General features: G+C 61.7%; 1 protein-coding gene across 1 annotated transcript in view; it reads left to right on the top strand.

The window, feature by feature from the left end:
- The window catches only part of RAB11FIP3 (RAB11 family interacting protein 3), a 107,890-nt gene that overhangs the window by 50,291 nt on the left and 36,203 nt on the right, over positions 1-21,396 (top strand). Inside the window, 1 exon segment of the mRNA XM_068147326.1 lies at positions 15,335-15,522. Coding sequence (XP_068003427.1) covers positions 15,335-15,522 — 188 coding nt within the window.

Below are 21,396 nucleotides of genomic sequence, written 5' to 3'. Positions count from 1 at the left end.
TCCACCTCTCTGGGCAGCCTGGCACAGGCTCTCCCCACCCTCAGCACCAAACATTTCTCCTTCTCTCCACTCTCAGCCTCCCTCTTGCACTTCAAACCATCCCCCCTTGGCCTGGCCCAACAGGCCCTGCTCAGCACTCTGTCCCCAGCTCTCTTCTGGCCTCTTGAAGCCCTGCAAGGCCCCCAGGAGGTCTCCCTGGAGCCTTCTCCTCTGCAGGCTGCACAAGCCCAACCCTCCCAGCCTGGCCTCCCAGCAGAGGGCTTCCAGCCTCCCAGCACTGCTGTGGCCTCCTCTGGCCCTGCTCCAGCAGCTCCCTGCCTGTGCTGTGCTGAGGCCTCCAGAGCTGCAGCCCATAGCTCCAGATGCTGAGGGCTTGATCCATCTCTATTGGATTCACCTGGAAGAGAGGAGGAGGAAGCAGCATCCTTCCACAGGGGAGCTGTTGCCTGTTCTCCAGGCAGACCTCCCCCCAGCCCCCAGCAGCAGTTGGAATTCTCAGACATCCCTGGTTCAGCCCTGGGGAGAAGCTGCAGAGTGAGCACAGCTCTCACAAGTGCCACTGCTGGCAGCAGCAGGCAGCTGAGCAGCCTCTAGCACCAGCTTCCTGCCCACCCCAAAATGCAGCAGGGGGCCTGCAGACACCAGCTGAGCTCCTCTTGCTCTGAGAGGGCTGTGGGGAGGGGGGCCATAGGCAGCCTTTCTCCTCCTGTGTCACATCAGAGGACATTTGACTGGTGAGCTGAAGGACAGCTGCTGCATACCTGCTGGCCTGGATCAGCAGTGGGCAGCAGGAGCAGGGCAGGGATTGTGCCCCTGGGCTGGGCACTGCTGAGGCCACAGCTCAGTTCCTGGACCCTAACTGCAGGAAGGACACTGAGGAGCTGGAGCAGGGCCAGAGAAGGGCAAGAGAGCTGGGGAAGGGTCTGGGGAAGAGGGCTGGGGAGGAGCAGCTGAGGGAGCTGGGGCTGTTGAGCCTGGAGAAGAGGAGGCTGAGGGAGACCTCATTGCTCTCTGCAGCTCCCTGAGAGGAGGCTGCAGCCAGCTGGGGCTTGGGCTCTGCTCCCAAGGAACCAGGGACAGGACAAGAGGCAATGGCCTCAAGCAGCCCCAGGGGAGGTTCATGTTGGAGATGAGGAAAATGTCTTTGGTGCCAGAGTGGTCAGGGCCTGGCAGAGGCTGCCCAGGGAGGTGGTGGAGTCCCCATGCCTGGAGGGGTTCCAGAGCCCTGTGGCCATGGCAGCTGGGGCCAGGGTTTGGTGGCCATGGTGGGGTTGGTGTTGGACTGGGTGAGCTTAGAGGCCTTTCCCAACCCAAACTGTTCTCTGCTTTGTGACACCTGCTGTGGTTGTAGATGTCCCTGCTCACTACAGGGGGCTGCATTAGATCACAGTGTCACAGTACATTAGAGGTTGGAAGGGTCCTCCATGGATCATCCAGTCCAAGCCCTCTGCCAGGACAGGGGCACCCAGGGCAGGGCACCCAGGGACACATCCAGGTGGGCCCTGAAAGTCTCCACACAAGGAGGCTCCACAGCCTCTCTGGGCAGCCTGCTGCAGGCCTCCAGCAGCCTCACTGCCGAGAAGTTTCTCCTCATGTTGACCTGAAACCTTCTCTCTTCCAGTTTGTCTCCACTGCTCCTTGGCTCATTGCTGTGCGGCACTGAAAAGAGCTTGGCCCCCTCCACCTGCCCCCCAGCCCCCAGCTACTGACAGGCATTGATCAGATCCCTCTCAGCCTTCTCCTCTCCAGGCTAACCAGCCCCAGGGCTCTCAGCCTCTCCTCACAGGGGAGATGCTCAAGTCCCCTGAGCATCCTTCTGGCTCTCCCTTGGACTCTACCCAGCAGGTCTCTGTCTCTCTTGAGCTGGGGAGCCCAGAACTGGACACAGGATTGCAGCTGTGGTCTCAGCAGGGCAGAGCAGAGAGGGAGCAGAACCTCCCCAGCCCTGCTGGCCACACTTTGCTTGCTGCACCCCAGGATCCGAATAGGATAGGATAGGATAGGATAGGATAGGATAGGATAGGATAGGATAGGATAGGATAGAATAGGATAGGATAGGATAGAATAGGATAGGATAGGATAGAATAGAATAAACCAGGTTGTAAGAGAGCTTCAAGATCATCGAGTCCAACCCATCATCCAACACCACCTAAACAACTAACCCATGGCACCAAGCACCCCAGCAAGTCTCCTCCTGAACACCTCCAGTGATGGTGACTCCACCACCTCCCCGGGCAGCCCATTCCAGTGGCAATCACTCTTTCTGTGTAGAACTTCCTCCTGACCTCCAGCCTGAACCTCCCCTGGCAATTGCCCCTCATGGCCACCAGGGCACATTGCTGTGCCATGCAGAGCTTGCTGCCCACCAGCACTCCAAGGTCTTTCTCCATGGAGCTGCTCTCCAGCAGGGCAGCCTCTAACCTGTCCTGGTGCCTGCTGTGACTCCTCCCCAGGTGCAGGGCCCTGCTCTTGTCCTGATTGAACTCTTCCATCCCAAAGCAGTCCCTGGTTCGTGTTGTGGTGGGGAGACTGATCCTGCTTGCAGGATGTGTGGTGGTGGCCGTGGTCCTCTCTGAGCAGCAGCAGCCTGTGGTGGTTTGACTGCCAGGGCCCTGGCTGAGAGCTTTCTCCCCAGGCCTTGGTTCAGCAGGAGGCAGCAAGTGCTCCGGGGGGCAGCGATGGCAGTGTCTGCCTCGGCAGGGGCTCCCTGTGGCTCCCCTGCTCCCCCAGCAGGCTGTCAGCAGAGCTGAGCCCCGCGGCAGCCCGGAGCGCTGCTGACACCAGGCAGAGCCTCTCCAGGGGTGAACTGCAGCTGTAGCAGCAAAGGCTCAGCACTGCTCACAAATGACCCTGGGGGCAAAGGGGCTGGGGCCAGGCTTGGGCTCCCCACTTCAAGGGGAGAGTGCAAGAGGACTGGAGAGAGTCCAGGGGAGGCTGTGAGGATGCTGAAGGGACTGCAACAGCTCTGCTGTGAGGAGAGGCTGAGAGCCCTGGGGCTGCTTAGCCTGGAGAGGAGAAGGCTGAGAGGGATCTGATCAATGTCTGTCAGTAGCTGGGGGCTGGGGGGCAGGTGGAGGGGGCCAAGCTCTTTTCAGTGCTGCACAGCAATGAGCCAAGGAGCAGTGGAGACAAACTGGAAGAGAGAAGGTTTCAGCTCAACATGAGGAGAAACTTCTTGGCAGTGAGGCTGCTGGAGGCCTGCAGCAGGCTGCCCAGAGAGGCTGTGGAGCCTCCTTGTGTGGAGACTTTCAGGGCCCACCTGGATGTGTCCCTGGGTGCCCTGCCCTGGGTGCCCCTGTCCTGGCAGGGGGCCTGGGCTCAATGATCTTCAGATCCAGCCCCTACTGTTCTGTGACTGCCCAGAGAGGTGGAGCTGCCCCATGGCTGGCAGCAGTGCAGGGCAGGTTGGTTGGGGCTGGGAGCAGCCTGCTGTGGTTGGGGATGTCCCTGCAGGGCTTGCCCTGGGTGAGCTTGGAAGGTCCCTTCCAGCCTACCCCCCTGAGACTCCTTCCCAGCCAGGGCCGAGCCAAGCTGAGCTGTGCCGAGCCATGCAGTGCCGTGCCGAGACGTGCCGAGCCAAGCTGTGCCGAGCTGGGCCATGCCCAGCCGTGCAGTGCTGAGCCCTTCTGAGCCAAGCCATGCCGAGCTGTGCCGTGCCGAGCCGAGCCGTGCCGAGCTGTGCTGTGCCAAGCCGTGCCGAGCCAAGCTGTGCCGAGCCGTGCTGTGCCGAGCCGTGCCAAGCCGTGCTGTGCCGAGCCGTGCTGAGCCAAGCCGAGCTGAGCCGAGCCGTGCTGTGCCGAGCCAAGCTGTGCCGTGCCGTGCCGAGCCGTGCTGTGCTGAGCCGAGCCGAGCCGAGCCGTGCTGTGCCGAGCCAAGCTGTGCCGTGCCGTGCCGAGCCGAGCTGTACTGAGCCGTGCCGAGCCAAGCTGTGCCGAGCCAAGCTGTGCCGTGCCGTGCCGAGCCAAGCTGTGCCGAGCCGTGCCAAGCCGAGCTGTGCCGAGCCAAGCTGTGCCATGCCGTGCCGAGCTGTGCCGAGCCAAGCCGTGCCGAGCCGAGCTGAGCCCTGCCGAGCTGTGCCGAGCCGTGCCGAGCCGTGCCGTGCCGAGCCGCCCTCAGGGAGGGCCGTTGCCGTCCGTGGGTATGCTGCGCGGCTGCCCGGGGAGCACACCCGGCCCAGCCCTGCGCACTCCCTGCAGGGTTTTGCTCTCCCCACAGCCGCACTCAGCAGCGCTGCAGCAGCACTGCCGGCGGCTCCCGGCCAGCCTCCCCCCATGGCCCTCCGGCTCCGTGGAACCACAGAGCTGCTGAGGCTGGCAGAGCCCTTGGAGCACTCACCCAGAGCTCACAGCCCAGCCCTGCTGCTCAGCCACTGCCACCAAACCTCCTCCCCCAGCACCACAGCCAGGTGGCTCTGAACCCCTCCAGGGTTGGGGACTCCACCACCTCCCTGGGCAGCCTGGGACAGGGCCTGAGAACCCTTGCTGGGAAGAGCCTGAACCTGTCCTGGGGCAGCTTGAGGCCATTGCCTCTTGTCCTGCCCTGGTTCCTTGGGAGCAGAGCCCAGGCCCCAGCTGGCTGCAGCCTCCTCTCAGGGAGCTGCAGAGAGCAATGAGGTCTCCCTCAGCCTCCTCTGCTCCAGGCTCAACACCCAGGGCAACAGAGCTGGGGAAGGGTCTGAAGGAGAGGGCTGGGGAGGAGCAGCTGAGGGAGCTGGGGGTGTTGAGCCTGGAGAAGAAGAGGCTGAGGGAGACCTGTCTGGAAGGGTCTGAGGCCAGCCTCAGTGTGCTTCTGGTCATGGTGTTGACCCAAAAGTGTGGTTGTGTGCAGACACAGGACAGGCACAAAGCCCTCCTGGGTGGGCTGCTGGAGTTGGGCTTCATTTGGTCACAGTTGCTGCCCTGGGAATCTCAAAGGGGGATGGAGCTGCAGAGCTGTGGGACAAGAGGCACTTTGGTGTCTGCTCCTCTGCCTGTCCTTGGGGAAGCAATGTCCCCACTGGCCCCAAAGCCTTCCTGCTGCTGTCAGAGAGGCGAAGGGAGCTCCTGTGCCATTCACACACCCGGGAACAGCTGACAAGTGACCACCCTGGCTTAACTTTGTATTGATTAGGCAGAAGAAAACACAGTGGGGAATGGCTGAAGCTGCTGGACTGAGCTCCAGATCCAGTCCCTGGTGGGGACTTGGTAGCAAAAAGCCTGAAAATCCCAAGGAAATTCATCTGTTGTGTTCATGGAACCCCAGCAGGGAGGGGCTGGAAGGGAGCTCTGGAGCTCCCCCACACAACCCCTGCTCCAGCAGGGCACCCCCAGCACCCTGCCCAGCAGCACAGTGCCCAGGGGGGGTTGGAAGCTCTCCACACCAGCAGACTCCACAACCTCTCTGGGCAGCCTGCTCCAGGCCTCCAGCAGCCTCACCCCAAACAACTTTCTCCTCCTGCTCAGCTCCAACCTCCTGCCTGACACTTTCTGCCCCTTGCTGTCCCTTCTGCTGGCCCTGGGCAGCACTCAGCAGAGCCTGGCCCCAGCCTCTTGCCCCCCACAGCTCCTTTAGCTCTTGCTGAGCATTGCTCAGCTGCCCTCTGGGGCTGCTCTTCTGCAGGCTCTCAGCCCCAGGGCTCTCAGCCTTTGCTGCTCCCAGAGCTACTCCAGGCCCCTCACAGCTCTGGGCTCTCTCCAGCACTTCCCTGACTCTCCTGCACTGGGGAGCCCAGAGCTGGGCACCAAGGTGTTCTTGTTTCATGCCTCCATGGAGCAGCTCTGCTCCCCAGGAGCCATGCAGTGGGATGGTCTCTCCCTGCCTTGCTTCTCCAGAGCAGCCAGCCCTAGATCTCTCAGCCTTTCGGCTCAGGGCTGCTTGGGGGAGAGGGTGGTGTGTAAGCCAGGCACAAATGTCCCTGAAGGCAGCACTCCAGCTCAGGGCTGTAGTAAGAGATTCATTTTCTAGTCAGAGAAAAGCCTCCTGGAGTGTTTGCCTTGCACAGGATAGCTTGGAAGGAGTTTGGAAAGCAAAGACCTTGAAGCCTTATCTTGAGCTGCAAGCACCGTGTGGGCCCAGGAACCGTGGGAGCAAGGCTCTGCAGGGGGCTGCCAGCAGCCAGGCAGGGCTGCAGCAGAGGGGTCTCAGGAAGGGTCTGAGGGGCACAGCTGGCAGTGGTCAGGGTCTCCTCCCTGGCTTTGCTGTAGGGGCATTGGCTTCAGGCTCCTCACCGTGGTGCTAGCTCCCAGAGGGAGGGGAAGCAGAGGAACTGGGAGAGCCAAAGAGCTGTGACCTGCTCTGCTGGCTCGGGGCAGAGCCAGGAGGAGAGGTTAAAGCATAACTGGTGAGCAGAACCTGCTTCTGCTGGGCTCAGCACGGAAGGGCAGCTGCTTATCAGGGTACAAGAGGCTTGCAGGCAGTGCTGCTGCTGCAGTTCCTGCTCAGAGCACCGTGCTTCAGCAGGGATGTGGCCCGGGGCAGAGGGAGCAAGGAGAAGCTGCAGAGGATGTGACTGTGAAGGTAATGGAAGGAGGGAGCCTCACAGGGTGGGGGATGCCTGCAGGACAAACAGAGGAGCAGCCACAACCCTGCAGAGCTGTGGGTCTGAGCCCTGCAGACTGCCAAGGGCTGCCCTGGGGAAGGGACAGTCCTGGTGCTGGCTGGGACAGGGTCCTGCGCTTGCAGGCAGGAGCTGAGGCCGCTTGGCCAGCAGCCTGCCCTCCCCAGCCTGCTGCCTGGCTCACCCAGTGCTGACTGTGGTGATCCCTGGGGAGCAAGGCAAGGGGAGTTCAGCTTCCTCTCTGTGCCCATAAGGAAGAGGTTTGTCAGGTAGTGTTAAATATTCACCAGAACTCTCAGGAGGGTGAGGTGAGCCCTGGAGACATCTGCAGAGCTTGCACCCAGGGGGGGTTAGGCTTGACAGGAGAAGAAACTTCTTCCCTGCAAGGGTTCTCAGAGCCTGTCCCAGGCTGCCAGGGGCTGGCTGAATCCCCAGCCCTGGAGGTGTCTCCCAGAGGCAGAGCTGTGGTGCTGAGGGCCAGGGCTCAGCCCCAGCCTTGCAGAGCTGCAGGAGGGTTGAACCTGATGATCTTCAAGGTCTTGCCCAGCCACAACAACTCCACGGAGCAGGGCTGGCAGTGGGTGGAGCTCTGCAGGCGTGCTTTCATTGTGGTGGTGGCCTGGCAGGGAGGGCCCTGTGCCAGCCTGGCTCTCCCTGCTCCTTATCACGGGACAAAAGGAGCTGTGTTGGGAGCTGGCCCCGCCGCCCGCCCTGCCTGTGCTGCCCTGCCGCCTGCAGGAGCTGCTCTGGGAGCTGCGGTGCCCAGCTGAGGGGCAATGTGCCCACAGGTGGGTCTGAGGGCACAGCAGGGGGAAACTGAGGGCTGCAGCAGCTCTGCTGGGAGCACAGGCTGAGGGAGCTGGGGCTGTGCAGCCTGCAGAGGAGAAGGCTCCAGGGGCTCCTCAGAGCTGCTGCCAGGAGCTGAAGGGATCCTGCAGGAAGGCTGCAGAGGAACTTTGGCTGAGGGGGTCTGAGGCAGGCCCAGGGGGAAGGGTTTGGAGCTGAGGCAGAGCAGGGTTAGAGTGGAGCTGAGGAAGAAGTTGTTGAGTGTGAGGCTGCTGAGGCTCTGGCACAGGCTGCCCAGGGAGGCTGTGGCTGCCTCCTGCCTGGGGGTGCTGAAGGCCAGGCTGGATGAGGCCCTGAGCAGCTGAGTCTAGCTGAGAGCTGTCCCTGCCCAGGGCAGGGGTTGGAGCTCTGAGCCATGCTGTGGTTGGGCTTGTGGAGGGTGGCAGATCCATGCTCCCAGGGTGGCTCTCAGTTCTGGAGGTGCTGGGAGGAGGCAGGGTGGGATTCACCCAACAGCCACTTGCTGTTGCCCTGCTGGGTTGATGCTGTGCAGCTTGCTTAGGAACAACCTTTCCCCCCTGTAGTCCAAGGGAACTTCATCATGCTCCCTGCCTGGCTCTTCCTGGGGGAGCTGCACTGGAAGGAGTGGTGGCTGCCAGCTTTTGGGGTGATGAGGACAGTCTGCCAGATCTGGTGTCCAGAGAGCTGGGCAGCTGAGCAATGCTCAGCAAGAGCTAAAGGAGCTGTGGGGGGCAAGGGGCTGGGGCCAGGCTCTGCTGAGTGCTGCCCAGGGCCAGCACAAGGGACAGCAAGGGGCAGAAAGTGTCAGGCAGGAGGTTGGAGCTGAGCAGGAGGAGAAAGTTGTTTGGGGTGAGGCTGCTGGAGGCCTGGAGCAGGCTGCCCAGAGAGGTTGTGGAGTCTGCTGGTGTGGAGAGCTTCCAACCCCCCCTGGGCACTGTGCTGCTGGGCAGGGTGCTGGGGGTGCCCTGCTGGAGCAGGGCTTGGCTGGGTGAGCTCCAGAGCTCCCTCTGATTGCAGAGCTTTGAGGGTGGTTGTATTAAATCAGACTCAGGTGGGACCAGAAACACAACCCAGCTGCCTTCTCCTGGTGGGCTAAAGCCACTTTTGAGCACAGAGCCTCTCAGGCAGGTGTCCCCAGCAGGCTGATGGCACCAGAGCCATGCTGGGCTGGTGTCCCTGGCTGGGCTGCCTCTGTGAGGCAGGATCAGAGAATCCTGGGGTGGTCTGGGTTGGGTTGGAAGGGACCTCAAAGATCCCCCAGTGCCAACCCCTCCCCTGGGCAGGGACACCTCCCACCAGCACAGGCTGCTCCAGGCCTCATCCAGCCTGGCCCTGGAACACCCCCAGGGAGGGAGATGCTGCCCCAGCACGTGGGGGAGGTGCTCCTCATCCCTTCTGCTCTGGATGGAGCCTGTGCAGCTCCCTGGGCATGGGCAGGGCAGCGCTGCCAGGCCAGGCTGTCCCTGGGGCAGGGCTGGTGCCCCCAGCTCCTGTCCCCTGCCTGTGCTGTGTGCACTGCCAGCTGGGCTGTCCTCTTGTTGGGAAAGCAGAGCTGCTCTTCCCTTTTCCTCTCCTCCCACTTCCCTTCCTGAGCTTCCAAGCATTTGGGGCCAAGGACAGCAGAGCTGCAGGAAGCTGGGAGAGCAGAGCTGCAGGAAGCTGGGACAGCAGAGCTGCAGGAAGCTGGGAGAGCAGAGCTGCAGGAAGCTGGGAGAGCAGAGCTGCAGGAAGCTGGGACAGCTCTGGGCATGAGCTGGGGACCAACCCTGCACAAAATAAATCCCTGGGAGGAACTTCTCTGGAGCCAGACTTTGCTCTTCTTTCCAAGGCAACACCTCACCAGAGCTTGGGCTGAAGAAGCTGCTGACCATCACAGATCAAAGTTTAGCTTGTCCCTGCCTGGACCTCAGCAGTCTTCTCCCCTCTGCTCATACTCAAGTGGGTTGTGACCAGCAGCACAGGGAGGGGATTCTGCCCCTCTGCTCTGCTCTGCTCAGCCCCCACCTGCAGCACTGCCTTCAGCTCTGGGGCCCCCAGCACAGGAAGGACCTGGAGCTGCTGGAGAGGAGCCAGAGGAGGCCACAGAGATGATCAGAGGCTGCAGAACCTCCCCTGTGGGGCCAGGCTGGGAGAGTTGGGGCTGTGCAGCCTGGAGAGGAGAAGGCTCCAGGCAGACCTCAGAGCAGCCTCCCAGTACCTGAAGGGCTCCAGGAGAGCTGGGGAGGGACTTGGGACAAGGGCTGGGAGTGCCAGGCCCAGGGCCAATGGCTTTGAGCTGGGAGAGAGGAGACTGAGAGTGGAGAGGAGGAAGAAATTGTTTGCAGTGAGGCTGGGGAGACTCTGGCCCAGGCTGCCCAGGGAGGCTGTGGCTGCCTGCTGCCTGGAGGTGTTCAGGACCAGGCTGGATGAGGCCCTGAGCAGGCTGTGCTGGTGGGAGGGGTCCCTGCCCATGGCAGGGGGCTGGAGCTGGAGGAGCTTGAAGGTCCCTTCCAGCCCAGACCATGCTGAGCAGCTGTGAGCCTGTGGATCAGTTTGGGCTTTATAGCACTTAGGACATTCACTCCATGGTCTCTTCTCCAGTGTGGAGTCATGCCCAGGGCAGAAGAGCTGCTGCTGAAGTCTCCCAGAAGTGCTTCACCACCACCCCTGCTCCATCAGGGCACTCTCTGTCACCTCTCTGTTGGTTTCATCCACTCATTTCCTGGTGGAGGGAGAAGGGCTTGGGGTGGGCTCCAAGTCCCTGGGCACCTCAGAGCAGGCTGAGGTGGGCAACATCCCACCCAGGAGGGCAAACAGGTCTGGCCCTGGGGGAGAGGCTTGGAGTCATGATGACCTGGGTTCAGTTCAGGCTCTCTCTGTGTCCCCCTTTTAAGGGCTGAAGTTTGCCTGAAGCATCTCAGGGGCTGTTTTATGTGGCTGCTGCTGCCACCAACCCCACTCTGAACCTTCCTCTCCTGTGAGGAGAGGCTGAGAGCCCTGGGGCTGTTCAGCCTGGAGCAGAGCAGCCTGAGAGGATCTGATCAGAGCTGATCAATACTTCACGGGTGGGTGTCAGGAGGGTGGCACCAGGCTGCTGTCAGTGGTGCCCAGAGACAGGACAAGGGGCACTGGGCACAAACTGGCACATCACAAGTTCCATCTGAGCATGGGGAGGAACTGGAGGGTGCTGGAGGCCTGGAGCAGACTGCCCAGGGAGGTGCTGGAGTCTCCATCTGAGTCATCCCAACCCCCCCGGATGGTCCCTGTGTGACCTGCCCTGGCTGCCCTGCTCTGGCAGGGGATTTGGGTGGGTGGTCTCCAGAGGTCCCTTCCAACCACTGCCACTCTGTGACTGTGTTCCCTGCAAGGCCTCTGGGGCAGCTGTGCCCAAGCCCCCCACTGGCCTGCAGTGCACCTGGAGGGTTGCAGCTGGAAGAAGTGGCTTCCCTTCTGCCTGCTCACAGAGCAGCAAACCTGGAGAGAGGAGGCAGGGGGGTTGAAGGGTGAGAGCACAAAGCACCTGCTCCTGAGGCCAGAAGAAAGGTTTTGTGGCTGCCCCTCTGCCCAGGGCCCAGGAGCTTGGTCTTGCTGCCCCTGGCTGCCCCTGCCTGCAGTCCCCTTCCTGTGCCTCTGCCCTCCTTGCATCTTTCCTCGGGCTTTGGTTACTTAACCTGTGCTGAAATGCAAGGCAAAGGTCTCCAGGCTGCTGCTCAGGAGGAGGCCTTTGTGTACAGCTGCAGCTGCCTCTGCACTCATTAACCACAGGGGCTCTGCTGGGCCAGGTCTCAGCCCAGGCTGCTTTGGCAGGAGGGAAATTGGTTTCCTTCTCTGGACACCAGCAAAGTTTTGCCATCTGTGCTCCAGACCAGAAGCAAATCCCTGCCCATGCCTGCTGTGCCTACAGGAGGGTGGCTCCTGGGCTCCTCTGGGGCCTGCTTCAGGCTCTGAAGGGCTGACCACAGGAGGTTGGAGGGGACCCCAGGGCTCATCTGGTCCAAGCCTTCTAGGTGATGGAGTTGAAATGAGCTGGCCCAGCAGCCTGCCAAGCTGAGGCTTCAAAGTGCCATCCCCCACCGCCCCTGGGGGCTGAGTCCAGGTTTGCTGACGGCAGGCAGAGTCTGAGAGCCATAGCAAAAGGCAGAGGGTTCAAAGCCACCCTGTGACAGCCACCCCTGCCTCTGGAGGTGCCCTCAAAGGCCAGGGACACAGAGCAAGGGTCAGCAGGTGCCCAGCCATGAGTCAGCAGCTGCTCTAGTCCAGGGCTATGAGCAGAGCTGCCTGCTGCCATGTCTGGATGGCTTTGGGCTGTGCATGGGAGACAAGCCCATGGTCAAAGCTGGCTGGAGAGTCAGCAGCTGAAGCCTGGTCACTTGGCTAGAGCCTCAGCACAGCAGCTGCCTGGGGAAGCATCCAACCTCTCCACACCAGGTAATGCTCATCAAAGAACTGCCTGGGAGGCATTTGATAGATAAATCCTGGAAAGGCTCAGGCTGGAAGGGAGCTCAGAGCTCATCTCCAACCCCCAGGGACAGCTCTCAGCTAGGCTCAGCTGCTCAGGGCCTCATCCAGCCTGGCCTTCAGCACCCCCAGGCAGGAGGCAGCCACAGCCTCCCTGGGCAGCCTGGGCCAGAGCCTCAGCAGCCTCACACTCAACAACTCCTTCCTCAGCTCCACTCTAACCCTGCTCTGCCTCAGCTCCAAACCCTTCCCCCTGGGCCTGCCTCAGACCCCCTCAGCAAAAGTTCCTCTGCAGCCTCCCTGCAGGATCCCTTCAGCTCCTGGCAGCAGCTCTGAGGAGCCCCTGGAGCCTTCTCCTCTGCAGGCTGCACAGCCCCAGCTCCCTCAGCCTGTGCTCCCAGCAGAGCTGCTCCAGCCCTGGCAGCATCTTTGTGGCCTGCTCTGGCCTCTCTCCAGCAGCTCTGTGTCCTTCTGCTGCTGGGGAGAGCAGAGCTGGAGGCAGGATTGGAGGTGAGGGCTGAGCAGAGCAGAGCCCAGGGGCAGAATCCCCTCTGCTGCCCTCTGCCCAGCCTGCTCTGGCTGCAGCCCAGCACTCAGCTGCCTCATCCCACTGATGCCCTGAGCTGTACTGCTCCTGGCAGTGCTTCCCCTCAGCAAAGGTGACCACAGCAGGGGGTTCATCACTGGTGCCTGGAGTGCTTTGGGGTTACCTGTTTGGGCTCTGGGCAGCAGTTGTGTTCACTGTGTGCTCCCTGGAATCATGGAATGGGTTGGGATGGAAAGGACCTTTAAGATGACAGAGTCCAAGCCTTCCCCCAGCACTGCCAGGTGTGGAACCCCTCCAGGACTGGGGACTGCACCACTGCCCTGGGCAGCCTGGGCCAGGGCTTTATTCATAGATTCACAGAATGGTTTAGGTTGGAAGGGATCTTCCTCCCCAGTCTCCTCTCTCCCAGCTCAAAGCCATTGTCCCTGGGCCTGGCACTCCCAGCCCTTGGCCCAAGTCCCTCCCCAGCTCTCCTGGAGCCCTTCAGGCACTGGGAGGCTGCTCTGAGGTCTGCCTGGAGCCTTCTCCTCTGCAGGCTGCACAGCCCCAGCTCTCCCAGCCTGGCCCCACAGGAGAAGATCTCCAGATCATCTTTGTGGCCTCCTCTGGCCCCTCTCCAGCATTCTTTTGTCCAGCCCCAGCTCTCCCAGCCTGGCCCCACAGGGGAGGTTCTGCAGCCTCTGATCACCTTGCTGTCTTCTCTAGACCCTCTCCAGCAGTTCCATGTCCTTCTTGTACTGGGGGCAATGGGTGAGAGCTCCTGCCTGGGAGCAAAGCCAAGGTGCTGACTGCTTGCTCTGCTCCCCAGCACTGATGCAGCTTAGAAACCACTTCTCCATCCATCCCTCCAAAGCTCTCAGAGCTTCTGCCCAGAGTCTTGCAATCTCTTCTGGTCTCAGGTGTGTGGAGGCAGCCATGGGTGAAACAAAATGAGGTGCTGAGAAATTCTGCAGAAGTGCTCTGAGAAGAGCAGAGAGAGGCTGGAGCAGGGCCTGGAGCTGGGGAAGGGTCTGGAGAAGAGGGCTGGGGAGGAGCAGCTGAGGGAGCTGGGGGTGTTGAGCCTGGAGCAGAGGAGGCTGAGGGAGACCTCCTTGCTCTCTGCAGCTCCCTGAGAGGAGGCTGCAGCCAGCTGGGGCTTGGGCTCTGCTCCCTAGACAGAAGGAGAGGCAATGGCCTGAAACTGTGCCGGGGAGGGTTAGGTTGGAGAGGAGGCAAAATGTCTTTGCTGCCAGAGTGGTCAGGGCCTGGCCCAGGCTGCCAGGGAGGTGGTGGAGTCCCCATGGCTGGAGGGGTTCCAGAACCCTGAGGCCATGGCAGCTGGGGCCAGGGTTTGGTGTCCCTGGCGGGGTTGGGTGGGTGTTGGACTGGGTGAGCCTGGATGTCTCTTCCAACTGTTTCACTTCTATCATTCTCTGGTCATAGAATCACAGAATATTAGGGGTTGGAAGGGACCTCCACAGGTCATTGTGTCCAGTCCCCCTGCAAAGCAGGACCCCTTAGGGCAGGTCACACAGGAATGTGGCCACATGGGGTTGGAAGCTCTCCACACCAGCAGACTCCACAACCTCTCTGGGCTGCCTGCTCCAGGCCTCCAGCAGCCTCACCCCAAACAACTTTCTCCTCCTGCTCAGCTCCAACCTCCTGCCTGACACTTGCTGCCCCTTGCTGTCCCTTCTGCTGGCCCTGGGCAGCACTCAGCAGAGCCTGGCCCCAGCCTCTTGCCCCCCACAGCTCCTTTAGCTCTTGCTGAGCATTGCTCAGCTGCCCTCTGGGGCTGCTCTTCTGCAGGCTCTCAGCCCCAGGGCTCTCAGCCTTTGCTGCTCCCAGAGCTGCTCCAGGCCCCTCACCATCCTCACAGCTGTCTCTATGCACTGAACTCTCTGCAGTAGTTCTCTGTCCCTCTTGTAGTGATGAGGCCTTGGACCTGTGGTCAAAGCAGCACCCAGCTGTGTGGTGCAGCTCTCCCTGCTCTGAGGAGGTGGATTTCTGCCCACAGTCATCATTAGCTGCCCCAAAGCATTTGCTGCTGCTGGGGGGTAAGCCATGGAGCTGACCCTCTGCCACGGAGCTAGCCCTGAGCTAGCCCTGGGACTATCCCTGAGTTAGCCCTGGAGCTCTCCCTGGCCCTGGAGCTCTCCTTGGCCCTGGAGCTCTCCTTGGGCCCTGCAGCTTTCCCTGAGCCCTGCAGCTCTCCCTGGGTCCTGGAGCTCTCCCTGAGCCCTGGAGCTCTCCCTGAGCCCTGCAGCTCTCCCTGAGCCCTGGAGCTCTGCCTGAGCCCTGCAGCTCTCCCTGAGCCCTGCAGCTCTCCCTGGGCCCTGCAGCTCTCCCTGGGTCCTGGAGCTCTCCCTGAGCCCTGGAGCTCTCCCTGAGCCCTGCAGCTCTCCCTGAGCCCTGGAGCTCTGCCTGAGCCCTGCAGCTCTCGCTGAGCCCTGCAGCTCTCCCTGAGCCCTGGAGCTCTCCCTGGGTCCTGGAGCTCTCCCTGAGCCCTGGAGCTCTCCCTGGCCCCTGGAGCTCTCCCTGGGTCCTGGAGCTCTCCCTGACCCTGGAGCTCTCCCTGGCCCCTGGAGTTCTCCCTGACCCTGGAGCTCTCCCTGGGTCCTGGAGCTCTCCCTGACCCTGGAGCTCTCCCTGGCCCCTGGAGCTCTCCCTGAGCCCTGGAGCTCTCCCTGGGTCCTGGAGCTCTCCCTGACCCTGGAGCTCTCCCTGGCCCCTGGAGCTCTCCCTGGGTCCTGGAGCTCTCCCTGACCCTGGAGCTCTCCCTGGCCCCTGGAGCTCTCCCTGGGTCCTGGAGCTCTCCCTGGGTCCTGGAGCTCTCCCTGACCCTGGAGCTCTCCCTGGGCCCTGGAGCTGTCCCTGGGCCCTGGAGCTCTCCCTGACCCTGCAGCTCTCCCTGGGCCCTGCAGCTCTCCCTGACACTGCAGCTCTCCCTGGCCCCTGGAGCTCTCCCTGACCCTGCAGCTCTCCCTGGGCCCTGGAGCTAACCCTGCTCTGTGCTGCTGTGTCCCCAGGCCAATGAGGTGACAGACAGTGCCTACATGGGCTCGGAGAGCACCTACAGCGAGTGTGAGACCTTCACAGACGAGGACAGCAGCACCCTGGTGCAGCAGGAGCTGCAGGACGAGGTGGAGACCGACAGCGCCACCGACTCGGCTGTGCCCTCCGAGCTGCCCGACCCCGCCGAGGAGCCCCAGCAGGGGTGAGTGGGGGTGGGCTCACAGCTGCCCTGCCTGGGTGCTGCAGCAGCCTCCAGCCCAGCCCTTCTGCAGCTCTGCCCAGGCTGGGGCTGAGCCATGGCCCTCAGCACCACAGCTCTGCCTCTGGGGCACCTCCAGGGGTGGGGACGCAGCCAGCTCCCTGGCAGCCTGGGGCAGGCTCTGAGAACCCTTCCAGGGAAGAAGTTTCTTCTCATCTCCAACCCAACCCTCCCCTGGCACAGCTTCAGGCCATTGCCTCTCCTTCTGTCCCCTGAGCCTAAGGAGCAGAGCCCAAGCCCCAGCTGGCTGCAGCCTCCTCTCAGGGAGCTGCAGAGAGCAAGGAGGTCTCCCTCAGCCTCCTCTGCTCCAGGCTCAACACCCCCAGCTCCCTCAGCTGCTCCTCCCCAGCCCTCTTCCCCAGACCCTTCCCCAGCTCTCTTGCCCTTCTCTGGCCCTGCTCCAGCTCCTCAGTCTCCTTCCTGCAGTGAGGAGCCCAGAGCTGAGCCCAGCACTCAAGCTGTGGCCTCCCCAGTGCCCAGCCCAGAGGCACAATCCCTGCCCTGCTCCTGCTGCCACCCCACTGCTGCTCCAGCCCAGGCTGCTGCTGCCCTTCTTGCCCCCCTGGGCACCCCCTGGCTCCTCTCCAGCTGCTGGCCCCCAGCACCCCCAGGGCCTTCTCTGCTGGGCACTTTGCAGCCACTCTGCCCCCAGCCTGGAGCCTTCCTGGGGTGGTTGTGACCCAAGGGCAGGACCCAGCCCTTGGCCCTATTGAACCTCATTCCCTTGGCCTCAGCCATGGCTGCAGCCTGGCCAGGGCCCTCTGCAGAGCCTACCCTCAGAATTCAGGAGCATAACTCAATTTGCAGGGCAAGCTGGGACCAAACTGGGAGTGAGGGAGACAGAGGCTGAGCACCTCAGCTGCAGTGGGCTGAGTGTCTTGCCGGGACTGGTTGCTTTGTTGTGTGTGGTGGTAGCTCCTTGCAGGACCAAAATAGCTTCTTTGTAATGATGATAATTAGCCTGCACCACACGTGGGCTGCCCCTGGAGCTGGGCCTGGCAATCTCTTTGAGTTAATCTTTCCTGGCCTTGGGAGAACTTCAGTACCCTCATTAGCATCCCTCACCTCCCAGCTCCGCTCTGGGGCCATCCCCACACCCAGGGCTGCTCCCAGTTTCTCATCCAGCACACACCAGGCAATTTGCCACCGGGGAGGGGAGCTCCTCCTGAGCTTGTTTTGGCTAAACAAGGCTGCACCCTTTGATGTGCAACCACCTCCTGTGAGAGCTGGTTTGGAAATGCTGCCTGGAGCACTCAAGTGTGAGCTGAGATCTTTGTCCCCACGTCTGAACTGCTGCTGGCAAAACTGCTCCTGCTCCTCACTTCCTGAACTGTGTTTTTCTGTGTCCTCAGGGTGAAACTGGGATGTTGGGAGGCAGGAGAGGGGAGAACAACTCCTTTAACAATGACCCAGCAGGGGAAGGACATGGGGTCTGTGAGAGAGGAGCAGAGGAGGGCCAGCAAGATGGACAGGCTGGGAGAGCTGGGGCTGTGCAGCCTGCAGAAGAGAAGGCTCCAGGCAGACCTCAGAGCAGCCTCCCAGTACCTGAAGGGCTCCAGGAGAGCTGGGGAGGGACTTGGGACAAGGGCTGGGAGTGCCAGGCCCAGGGCCAATGGCTTTGAGCTGGGAGAGAGGAGACTGAGAGTGGAGAGGAGGAAGAAATCCTTTGCAGTGAGGCTGGGGAGACTCTGGCACAGGCTGCCCAGGGAGGCTGTGGCTGCCTCCTGCCTGGAGGTGTTCAGGGCCAGGCTGGATGAGGCCCTGAGCAGGCTGTGCTGGTGGGAGGGGTCCCTGCCCATGGCAGGGGCTGGAGCTGAGGGATCCTGAAGGTGTCTCCCAACCCATTCTGTGAGTGTATGACCCATGAGCACCTATCTGCTGTGAAGCCTCTGGACCATCCTTGTTTCATGTCACACACACAGGGCCCTTGGCCATGACCACCACCCAGGCTGGGTGCTCAGATGAGCACTCACAGCCCTGTGCACCAGGGGCCAGCTCCAGCCCAAAGGCACATCTGGGACATCAGAGATGCAGTGGGTGATCAGCAGTGCTTATGAGGAGCAGCTGAGGGAGCTGGGGGTGTTGAGCCTGGAGCAGAGGAGGCTGAGGGAGACCTCCTTGCTCTCTGCAGCTCCCTGAGAGGAGGCTGCAGCCAGCTGGGGCTTGGGCTCTGCTCCCTAGGAGCAAGGGACAGGACAAGAGGCAATGGCCTCAAGCTGCCCCAGGGGAGGTTCAGGTTGGCCATGAGGAACAATTTCTTTGCTGCCAGTGATCAGGGATTGGCACAGGCAGCCCAGGGAGGTGGTGGAGTCCCCATGGCTGGAGGTGTTCAGGCAGTGTGGCCATGGCACTCGGGGCCAGGGTTCGGTGCCCATGGCGGGGTTGGGTTGGTGCTGGGCTGGATGCTCTGGGAGGGCTTTGCCAACCCCAACCCTTCCCTGGTTCTGTGCCTGTAGGAACACTGCTGGCTGCTCAGCTCTGGGGCTGAAAGGGTGCAGTGGATTAGGGGAGAAATGAGCTTAGGAGGCTGTGCTGTGCTGGCCCAGGCAGCCTGTGCCCAGTGACCCTGGGCTCGGGAGCTAAGCGGCGCTGAGCCGCGGGGCTGCTGCCCGGGGGCCATGGCCGCCTGCCTGCCTGCCCACCCGCTGCCCACCCTGCCCTGCCTCCGCCTCACCTGCCTGTAGGTATCAGCTCTGCCTGGGGAGGGGGCTGTGGGCATGCCTGCTGCTGGGGGGGGGTGGGAAGGTGCTCTGGGGCTCCTTCGGGTGCTGCGGAGCCTGCTGGCTGCGGTGCCGCACCACGGAGCCCGGCCGGGCAGGGCAGCAGGGCAGGGGGAGGGCTGACCTGGCCTCCAGATTTGCAGGCTTTGGGATGGACACAGCTGGCATTCCCTTCCCAGGCTGCAAATTATCAAGGAAAAGTCTTCCTTTGGCCTAAAGGTTTCAAAAGGTTGGGATGGAGGAATTCTCTGGAATTGCCTTCCCAGGCCGCAGGAAAGGAAAACAAAGCAGAAGGGAAAAGGCTGCTTGGAAAGCTGGGGAGGCAGGCTCCCAAAATCTCCTTCCCAAGCTGCACAACAAAACAAAGCAAGGGGGAGGAAAAGTTGATTTGGCTTAAAGGTTTGGAAAGCTGGGGCTGGAAACATCTGGAATTCTCCTGGATGTGGGTGTCTGGGATAGCTGCTGCCAGAGCCCAGCAGGACAAAGGCTTTGCAGCCCAAGGGCCCAGAGCTCTGCCAGGGGACAGGCAGTGGCAGCCAAGCAGAGTGGCTGGGGGCTGCTCACAGCCTCAGGCTGCTCCTCAGGAGCTCTCCAAGACCAACATGCATTAGGTGGCTGGGGCTCAGTGGTTGGGGCTCAGTGGTTGGGGCTCAGTGCTTGGGGCTCAGTGGTTGGGGCTCAGTGGTTGGAGCTCAGTGGTTGGGGCTCAGTGGTTGGAGCTCAGTGGTTGGGGCTCAGTGGTTGGGGCTCAGTGGTTGGGGCTCAGTGCTTGGGGCTCAGTGGTTGGAGCTCAGTGGTTGGGGCTCAGTGGTTGGGGTTCAGTGGTTGGGGCTCAGTGGTTGGGGCTCAGTGATTGGGGCTCTGGTTGGAGCTCAGTGGTTGGGGTTCAGTGGTTGGGGCTCAGTGGTTGGGGCTCAGTGGTTGGAGCTCAGTGGTTGGGGCTCAGTGGTTGGACTCAGTGGTTGGGGCTCAGTGGTTGGAGCTCAGTGGTTGGGGCTCAGTGGTTGGGGCTCTGGTTGGAGCTCAGTGGTTGGAGTTCAGTGGTTGGGGTTCAGTGGTTGGGGCTCTGGTTGGAGCTCAGTGGTTGGGGTTCAGTGGTTTGGGCTCAGTGGTTGGGGCTCAGTGGTTGGAGCTCAGTGCTTGGGGTTCAGTGGTTGGAGCTCAGTGGTTGGAGCTCAGTGCTTGGGGTTCAGTGGTTGGAGCTCAGTGGCTGGAGCTCAGTGGTTGGGGCTCAGTGGTTGGAGCTCAGTGGTTGGGGCTCAGTGGTTGGAGCTCAGTGGTTGGGGCTCAGTGGTTGGAGCTCAGTGCTTGGGGTTCAGTGGTTGGAGCTCAGTGGTTGGAGCTCAGTGCTTGGGGTTCAGTGGTTGGAGCTCAGTGGTTGGGGTTCAGTGGTTGGACTCAGTGGTTGGGGCTCAGTGGTTGGGGCTCAGTGGTTGGAGCTCAGTGGTTGGGGCTCAGTGGTTGGAGCTCAGTGCTTGGGGTTCAGTGGTTGGAGCTCAGTGGTTGGAGCTCAGTGCTTGGGGTTCAGTGGTTGGAGCTCAGTGGCTGGAGCTCAGTGGTTGGGGCTCAGTGGTTGGAGCTCAGTGGTTGGGGCTTAGTGGTTGGGGCTTAGTGGTTGGGGCTCAGTGGTTGGACTCAGTGGTTGGACTCAGTGGTTGGGGTTCAGTGGTTGGGGCTCAGTGGTTGGGGCTCAGTGGTTGGGGTTCAGTGCTTGGGGCTCAGTGCTTGGGGCTCAGTGGTTGGGGTTCAGTGGTTGGAGCTCAGTGCTTGGGGCTCAGTGGTTGGGGCTCAGTGGTTGGAGCTCAGTGGTTGGACTCAGTGGTTGGGGCTCAGTGGTTGGAGCTCAGTGGTTGGACTCAGTGGTTGGACTCAGTGGTTGGGGCTCAGTGGTTGGGGTTCAGTGGTTGGAGCTCAGTGGTTGGGGCTCAGTGGTTGGGGCTCAGTGGTTGGAGCTCAGTGGTTGGACTCAGTGGTTGGACTCAGTGGTTGGGGCTCAGTGGTTCTTGAGGCTGTGTGCAGTAAGCACCAGGAGGGGTTCTGGGAGTGCTGGGGGGCAGCAAGTTCTGCATGGGACAGCAATGTGCCTGGGGGCCAAGAAGGCCAATGGGGTCCTGGGGTGCATTCAGAGCAGTGTGTCCAGCAGAGCCAGGGAGGTTCTCCTCCCTCTCTGCCCTGCTGAGACCTCATCTTGAGTCCTGTGTTCAGTGCTGGGCTCCCCAGTCCAGGAGGCATCTGCTGGAGAGAGTCCAAGGGAGGCTGTGAGGATGGTTAGAGGACTGCAGCACTGCCTGGGGAGGAGAGGCTGAGGGACCTGGGGCTGTTCAGTCCAGAGAGGAGAAGGCTGAGAGGGATCTGATCAATGTCTCTCAATAGCTGAGGGCTGGGGCTCAGGAGGGAGGGGCCAGGGCCAGGCCCTGCTCATTTGCTCCCTGGGACAGGCCAAGGAGCAATGGATGGAGGCTGCAGCCCAGGAGGTTCCACCTCAGCAGGAGGAGGAACTTCTGCCCTGTGAGGCTCCCAGAGGCCTGGAGCAGGCTGCCCAGAGAGGTTGTGGAGTCTCCTGCTCTGGAGCCTTCCCAGCCCTGTCTGGATGTGTTCTGTGTGCCCTGTGCTGGGTTCTCTGCTCCTGCTCTGGCAGGGGGCTTGGACTGGATGATCTCTTTGGGTCTCTTCCAACCCCTGACATCTGTGAGCTGTGATTCTGGATCCTGAAACCACAAGAGCCCCCCGAGCCCTGGGGCTGTTTTGTCAGGAGAAGGGAAGGCTGAGAGGGGACCTGATCAATACCTATAAATATCTGGGGGGTGGGGGGCAGGGTGAAGGGTCCAGGCTCTGTTTGCTGGTGCCCAGTGAGAGGATGAGGGGCAGTGGCCACAAGCTGGAGGTTCCACCTCAACATGAGGAAAACCTTTGTACTGTGAGGCTGCTGGAGGCCAGGAGCAGGCTGCCCAGAGAGGCTGTGGAGTCTCCTGGTGTGGGGAGCTACCAAAGCCACCTGGATGCATCCCTCTGTGCCCTGCCCTGGGTGCCCTGCCCTGGCAGGGGGGTTGGGCTGGATGCCCTCTGGAGGTCCCTTCCAACCCCCCCTGCTGTGAGG

This window comes from Melanerpes formicivorus, unplaced genomic scaffold (assembly GCF_026170545.1).
Source record: "Melanerpes formicivorus ecotype bairdi unplaced genomic scaffold, bMelFor1.0.p_v2 SCAF_14, whole genome shotgun sequence".
NCBI classification, from domain to species: domain Eukaryota; kingdom Metazoa; phylum Chordata; class Aves; order Piciformes; family Picidae; genus Melanerpes; species Melanerpes formicivorus.
Note: the sequence above shows the minus strand (reverse complement) of the source record. Positions and strands in the feature narration are given on the sequence as shown.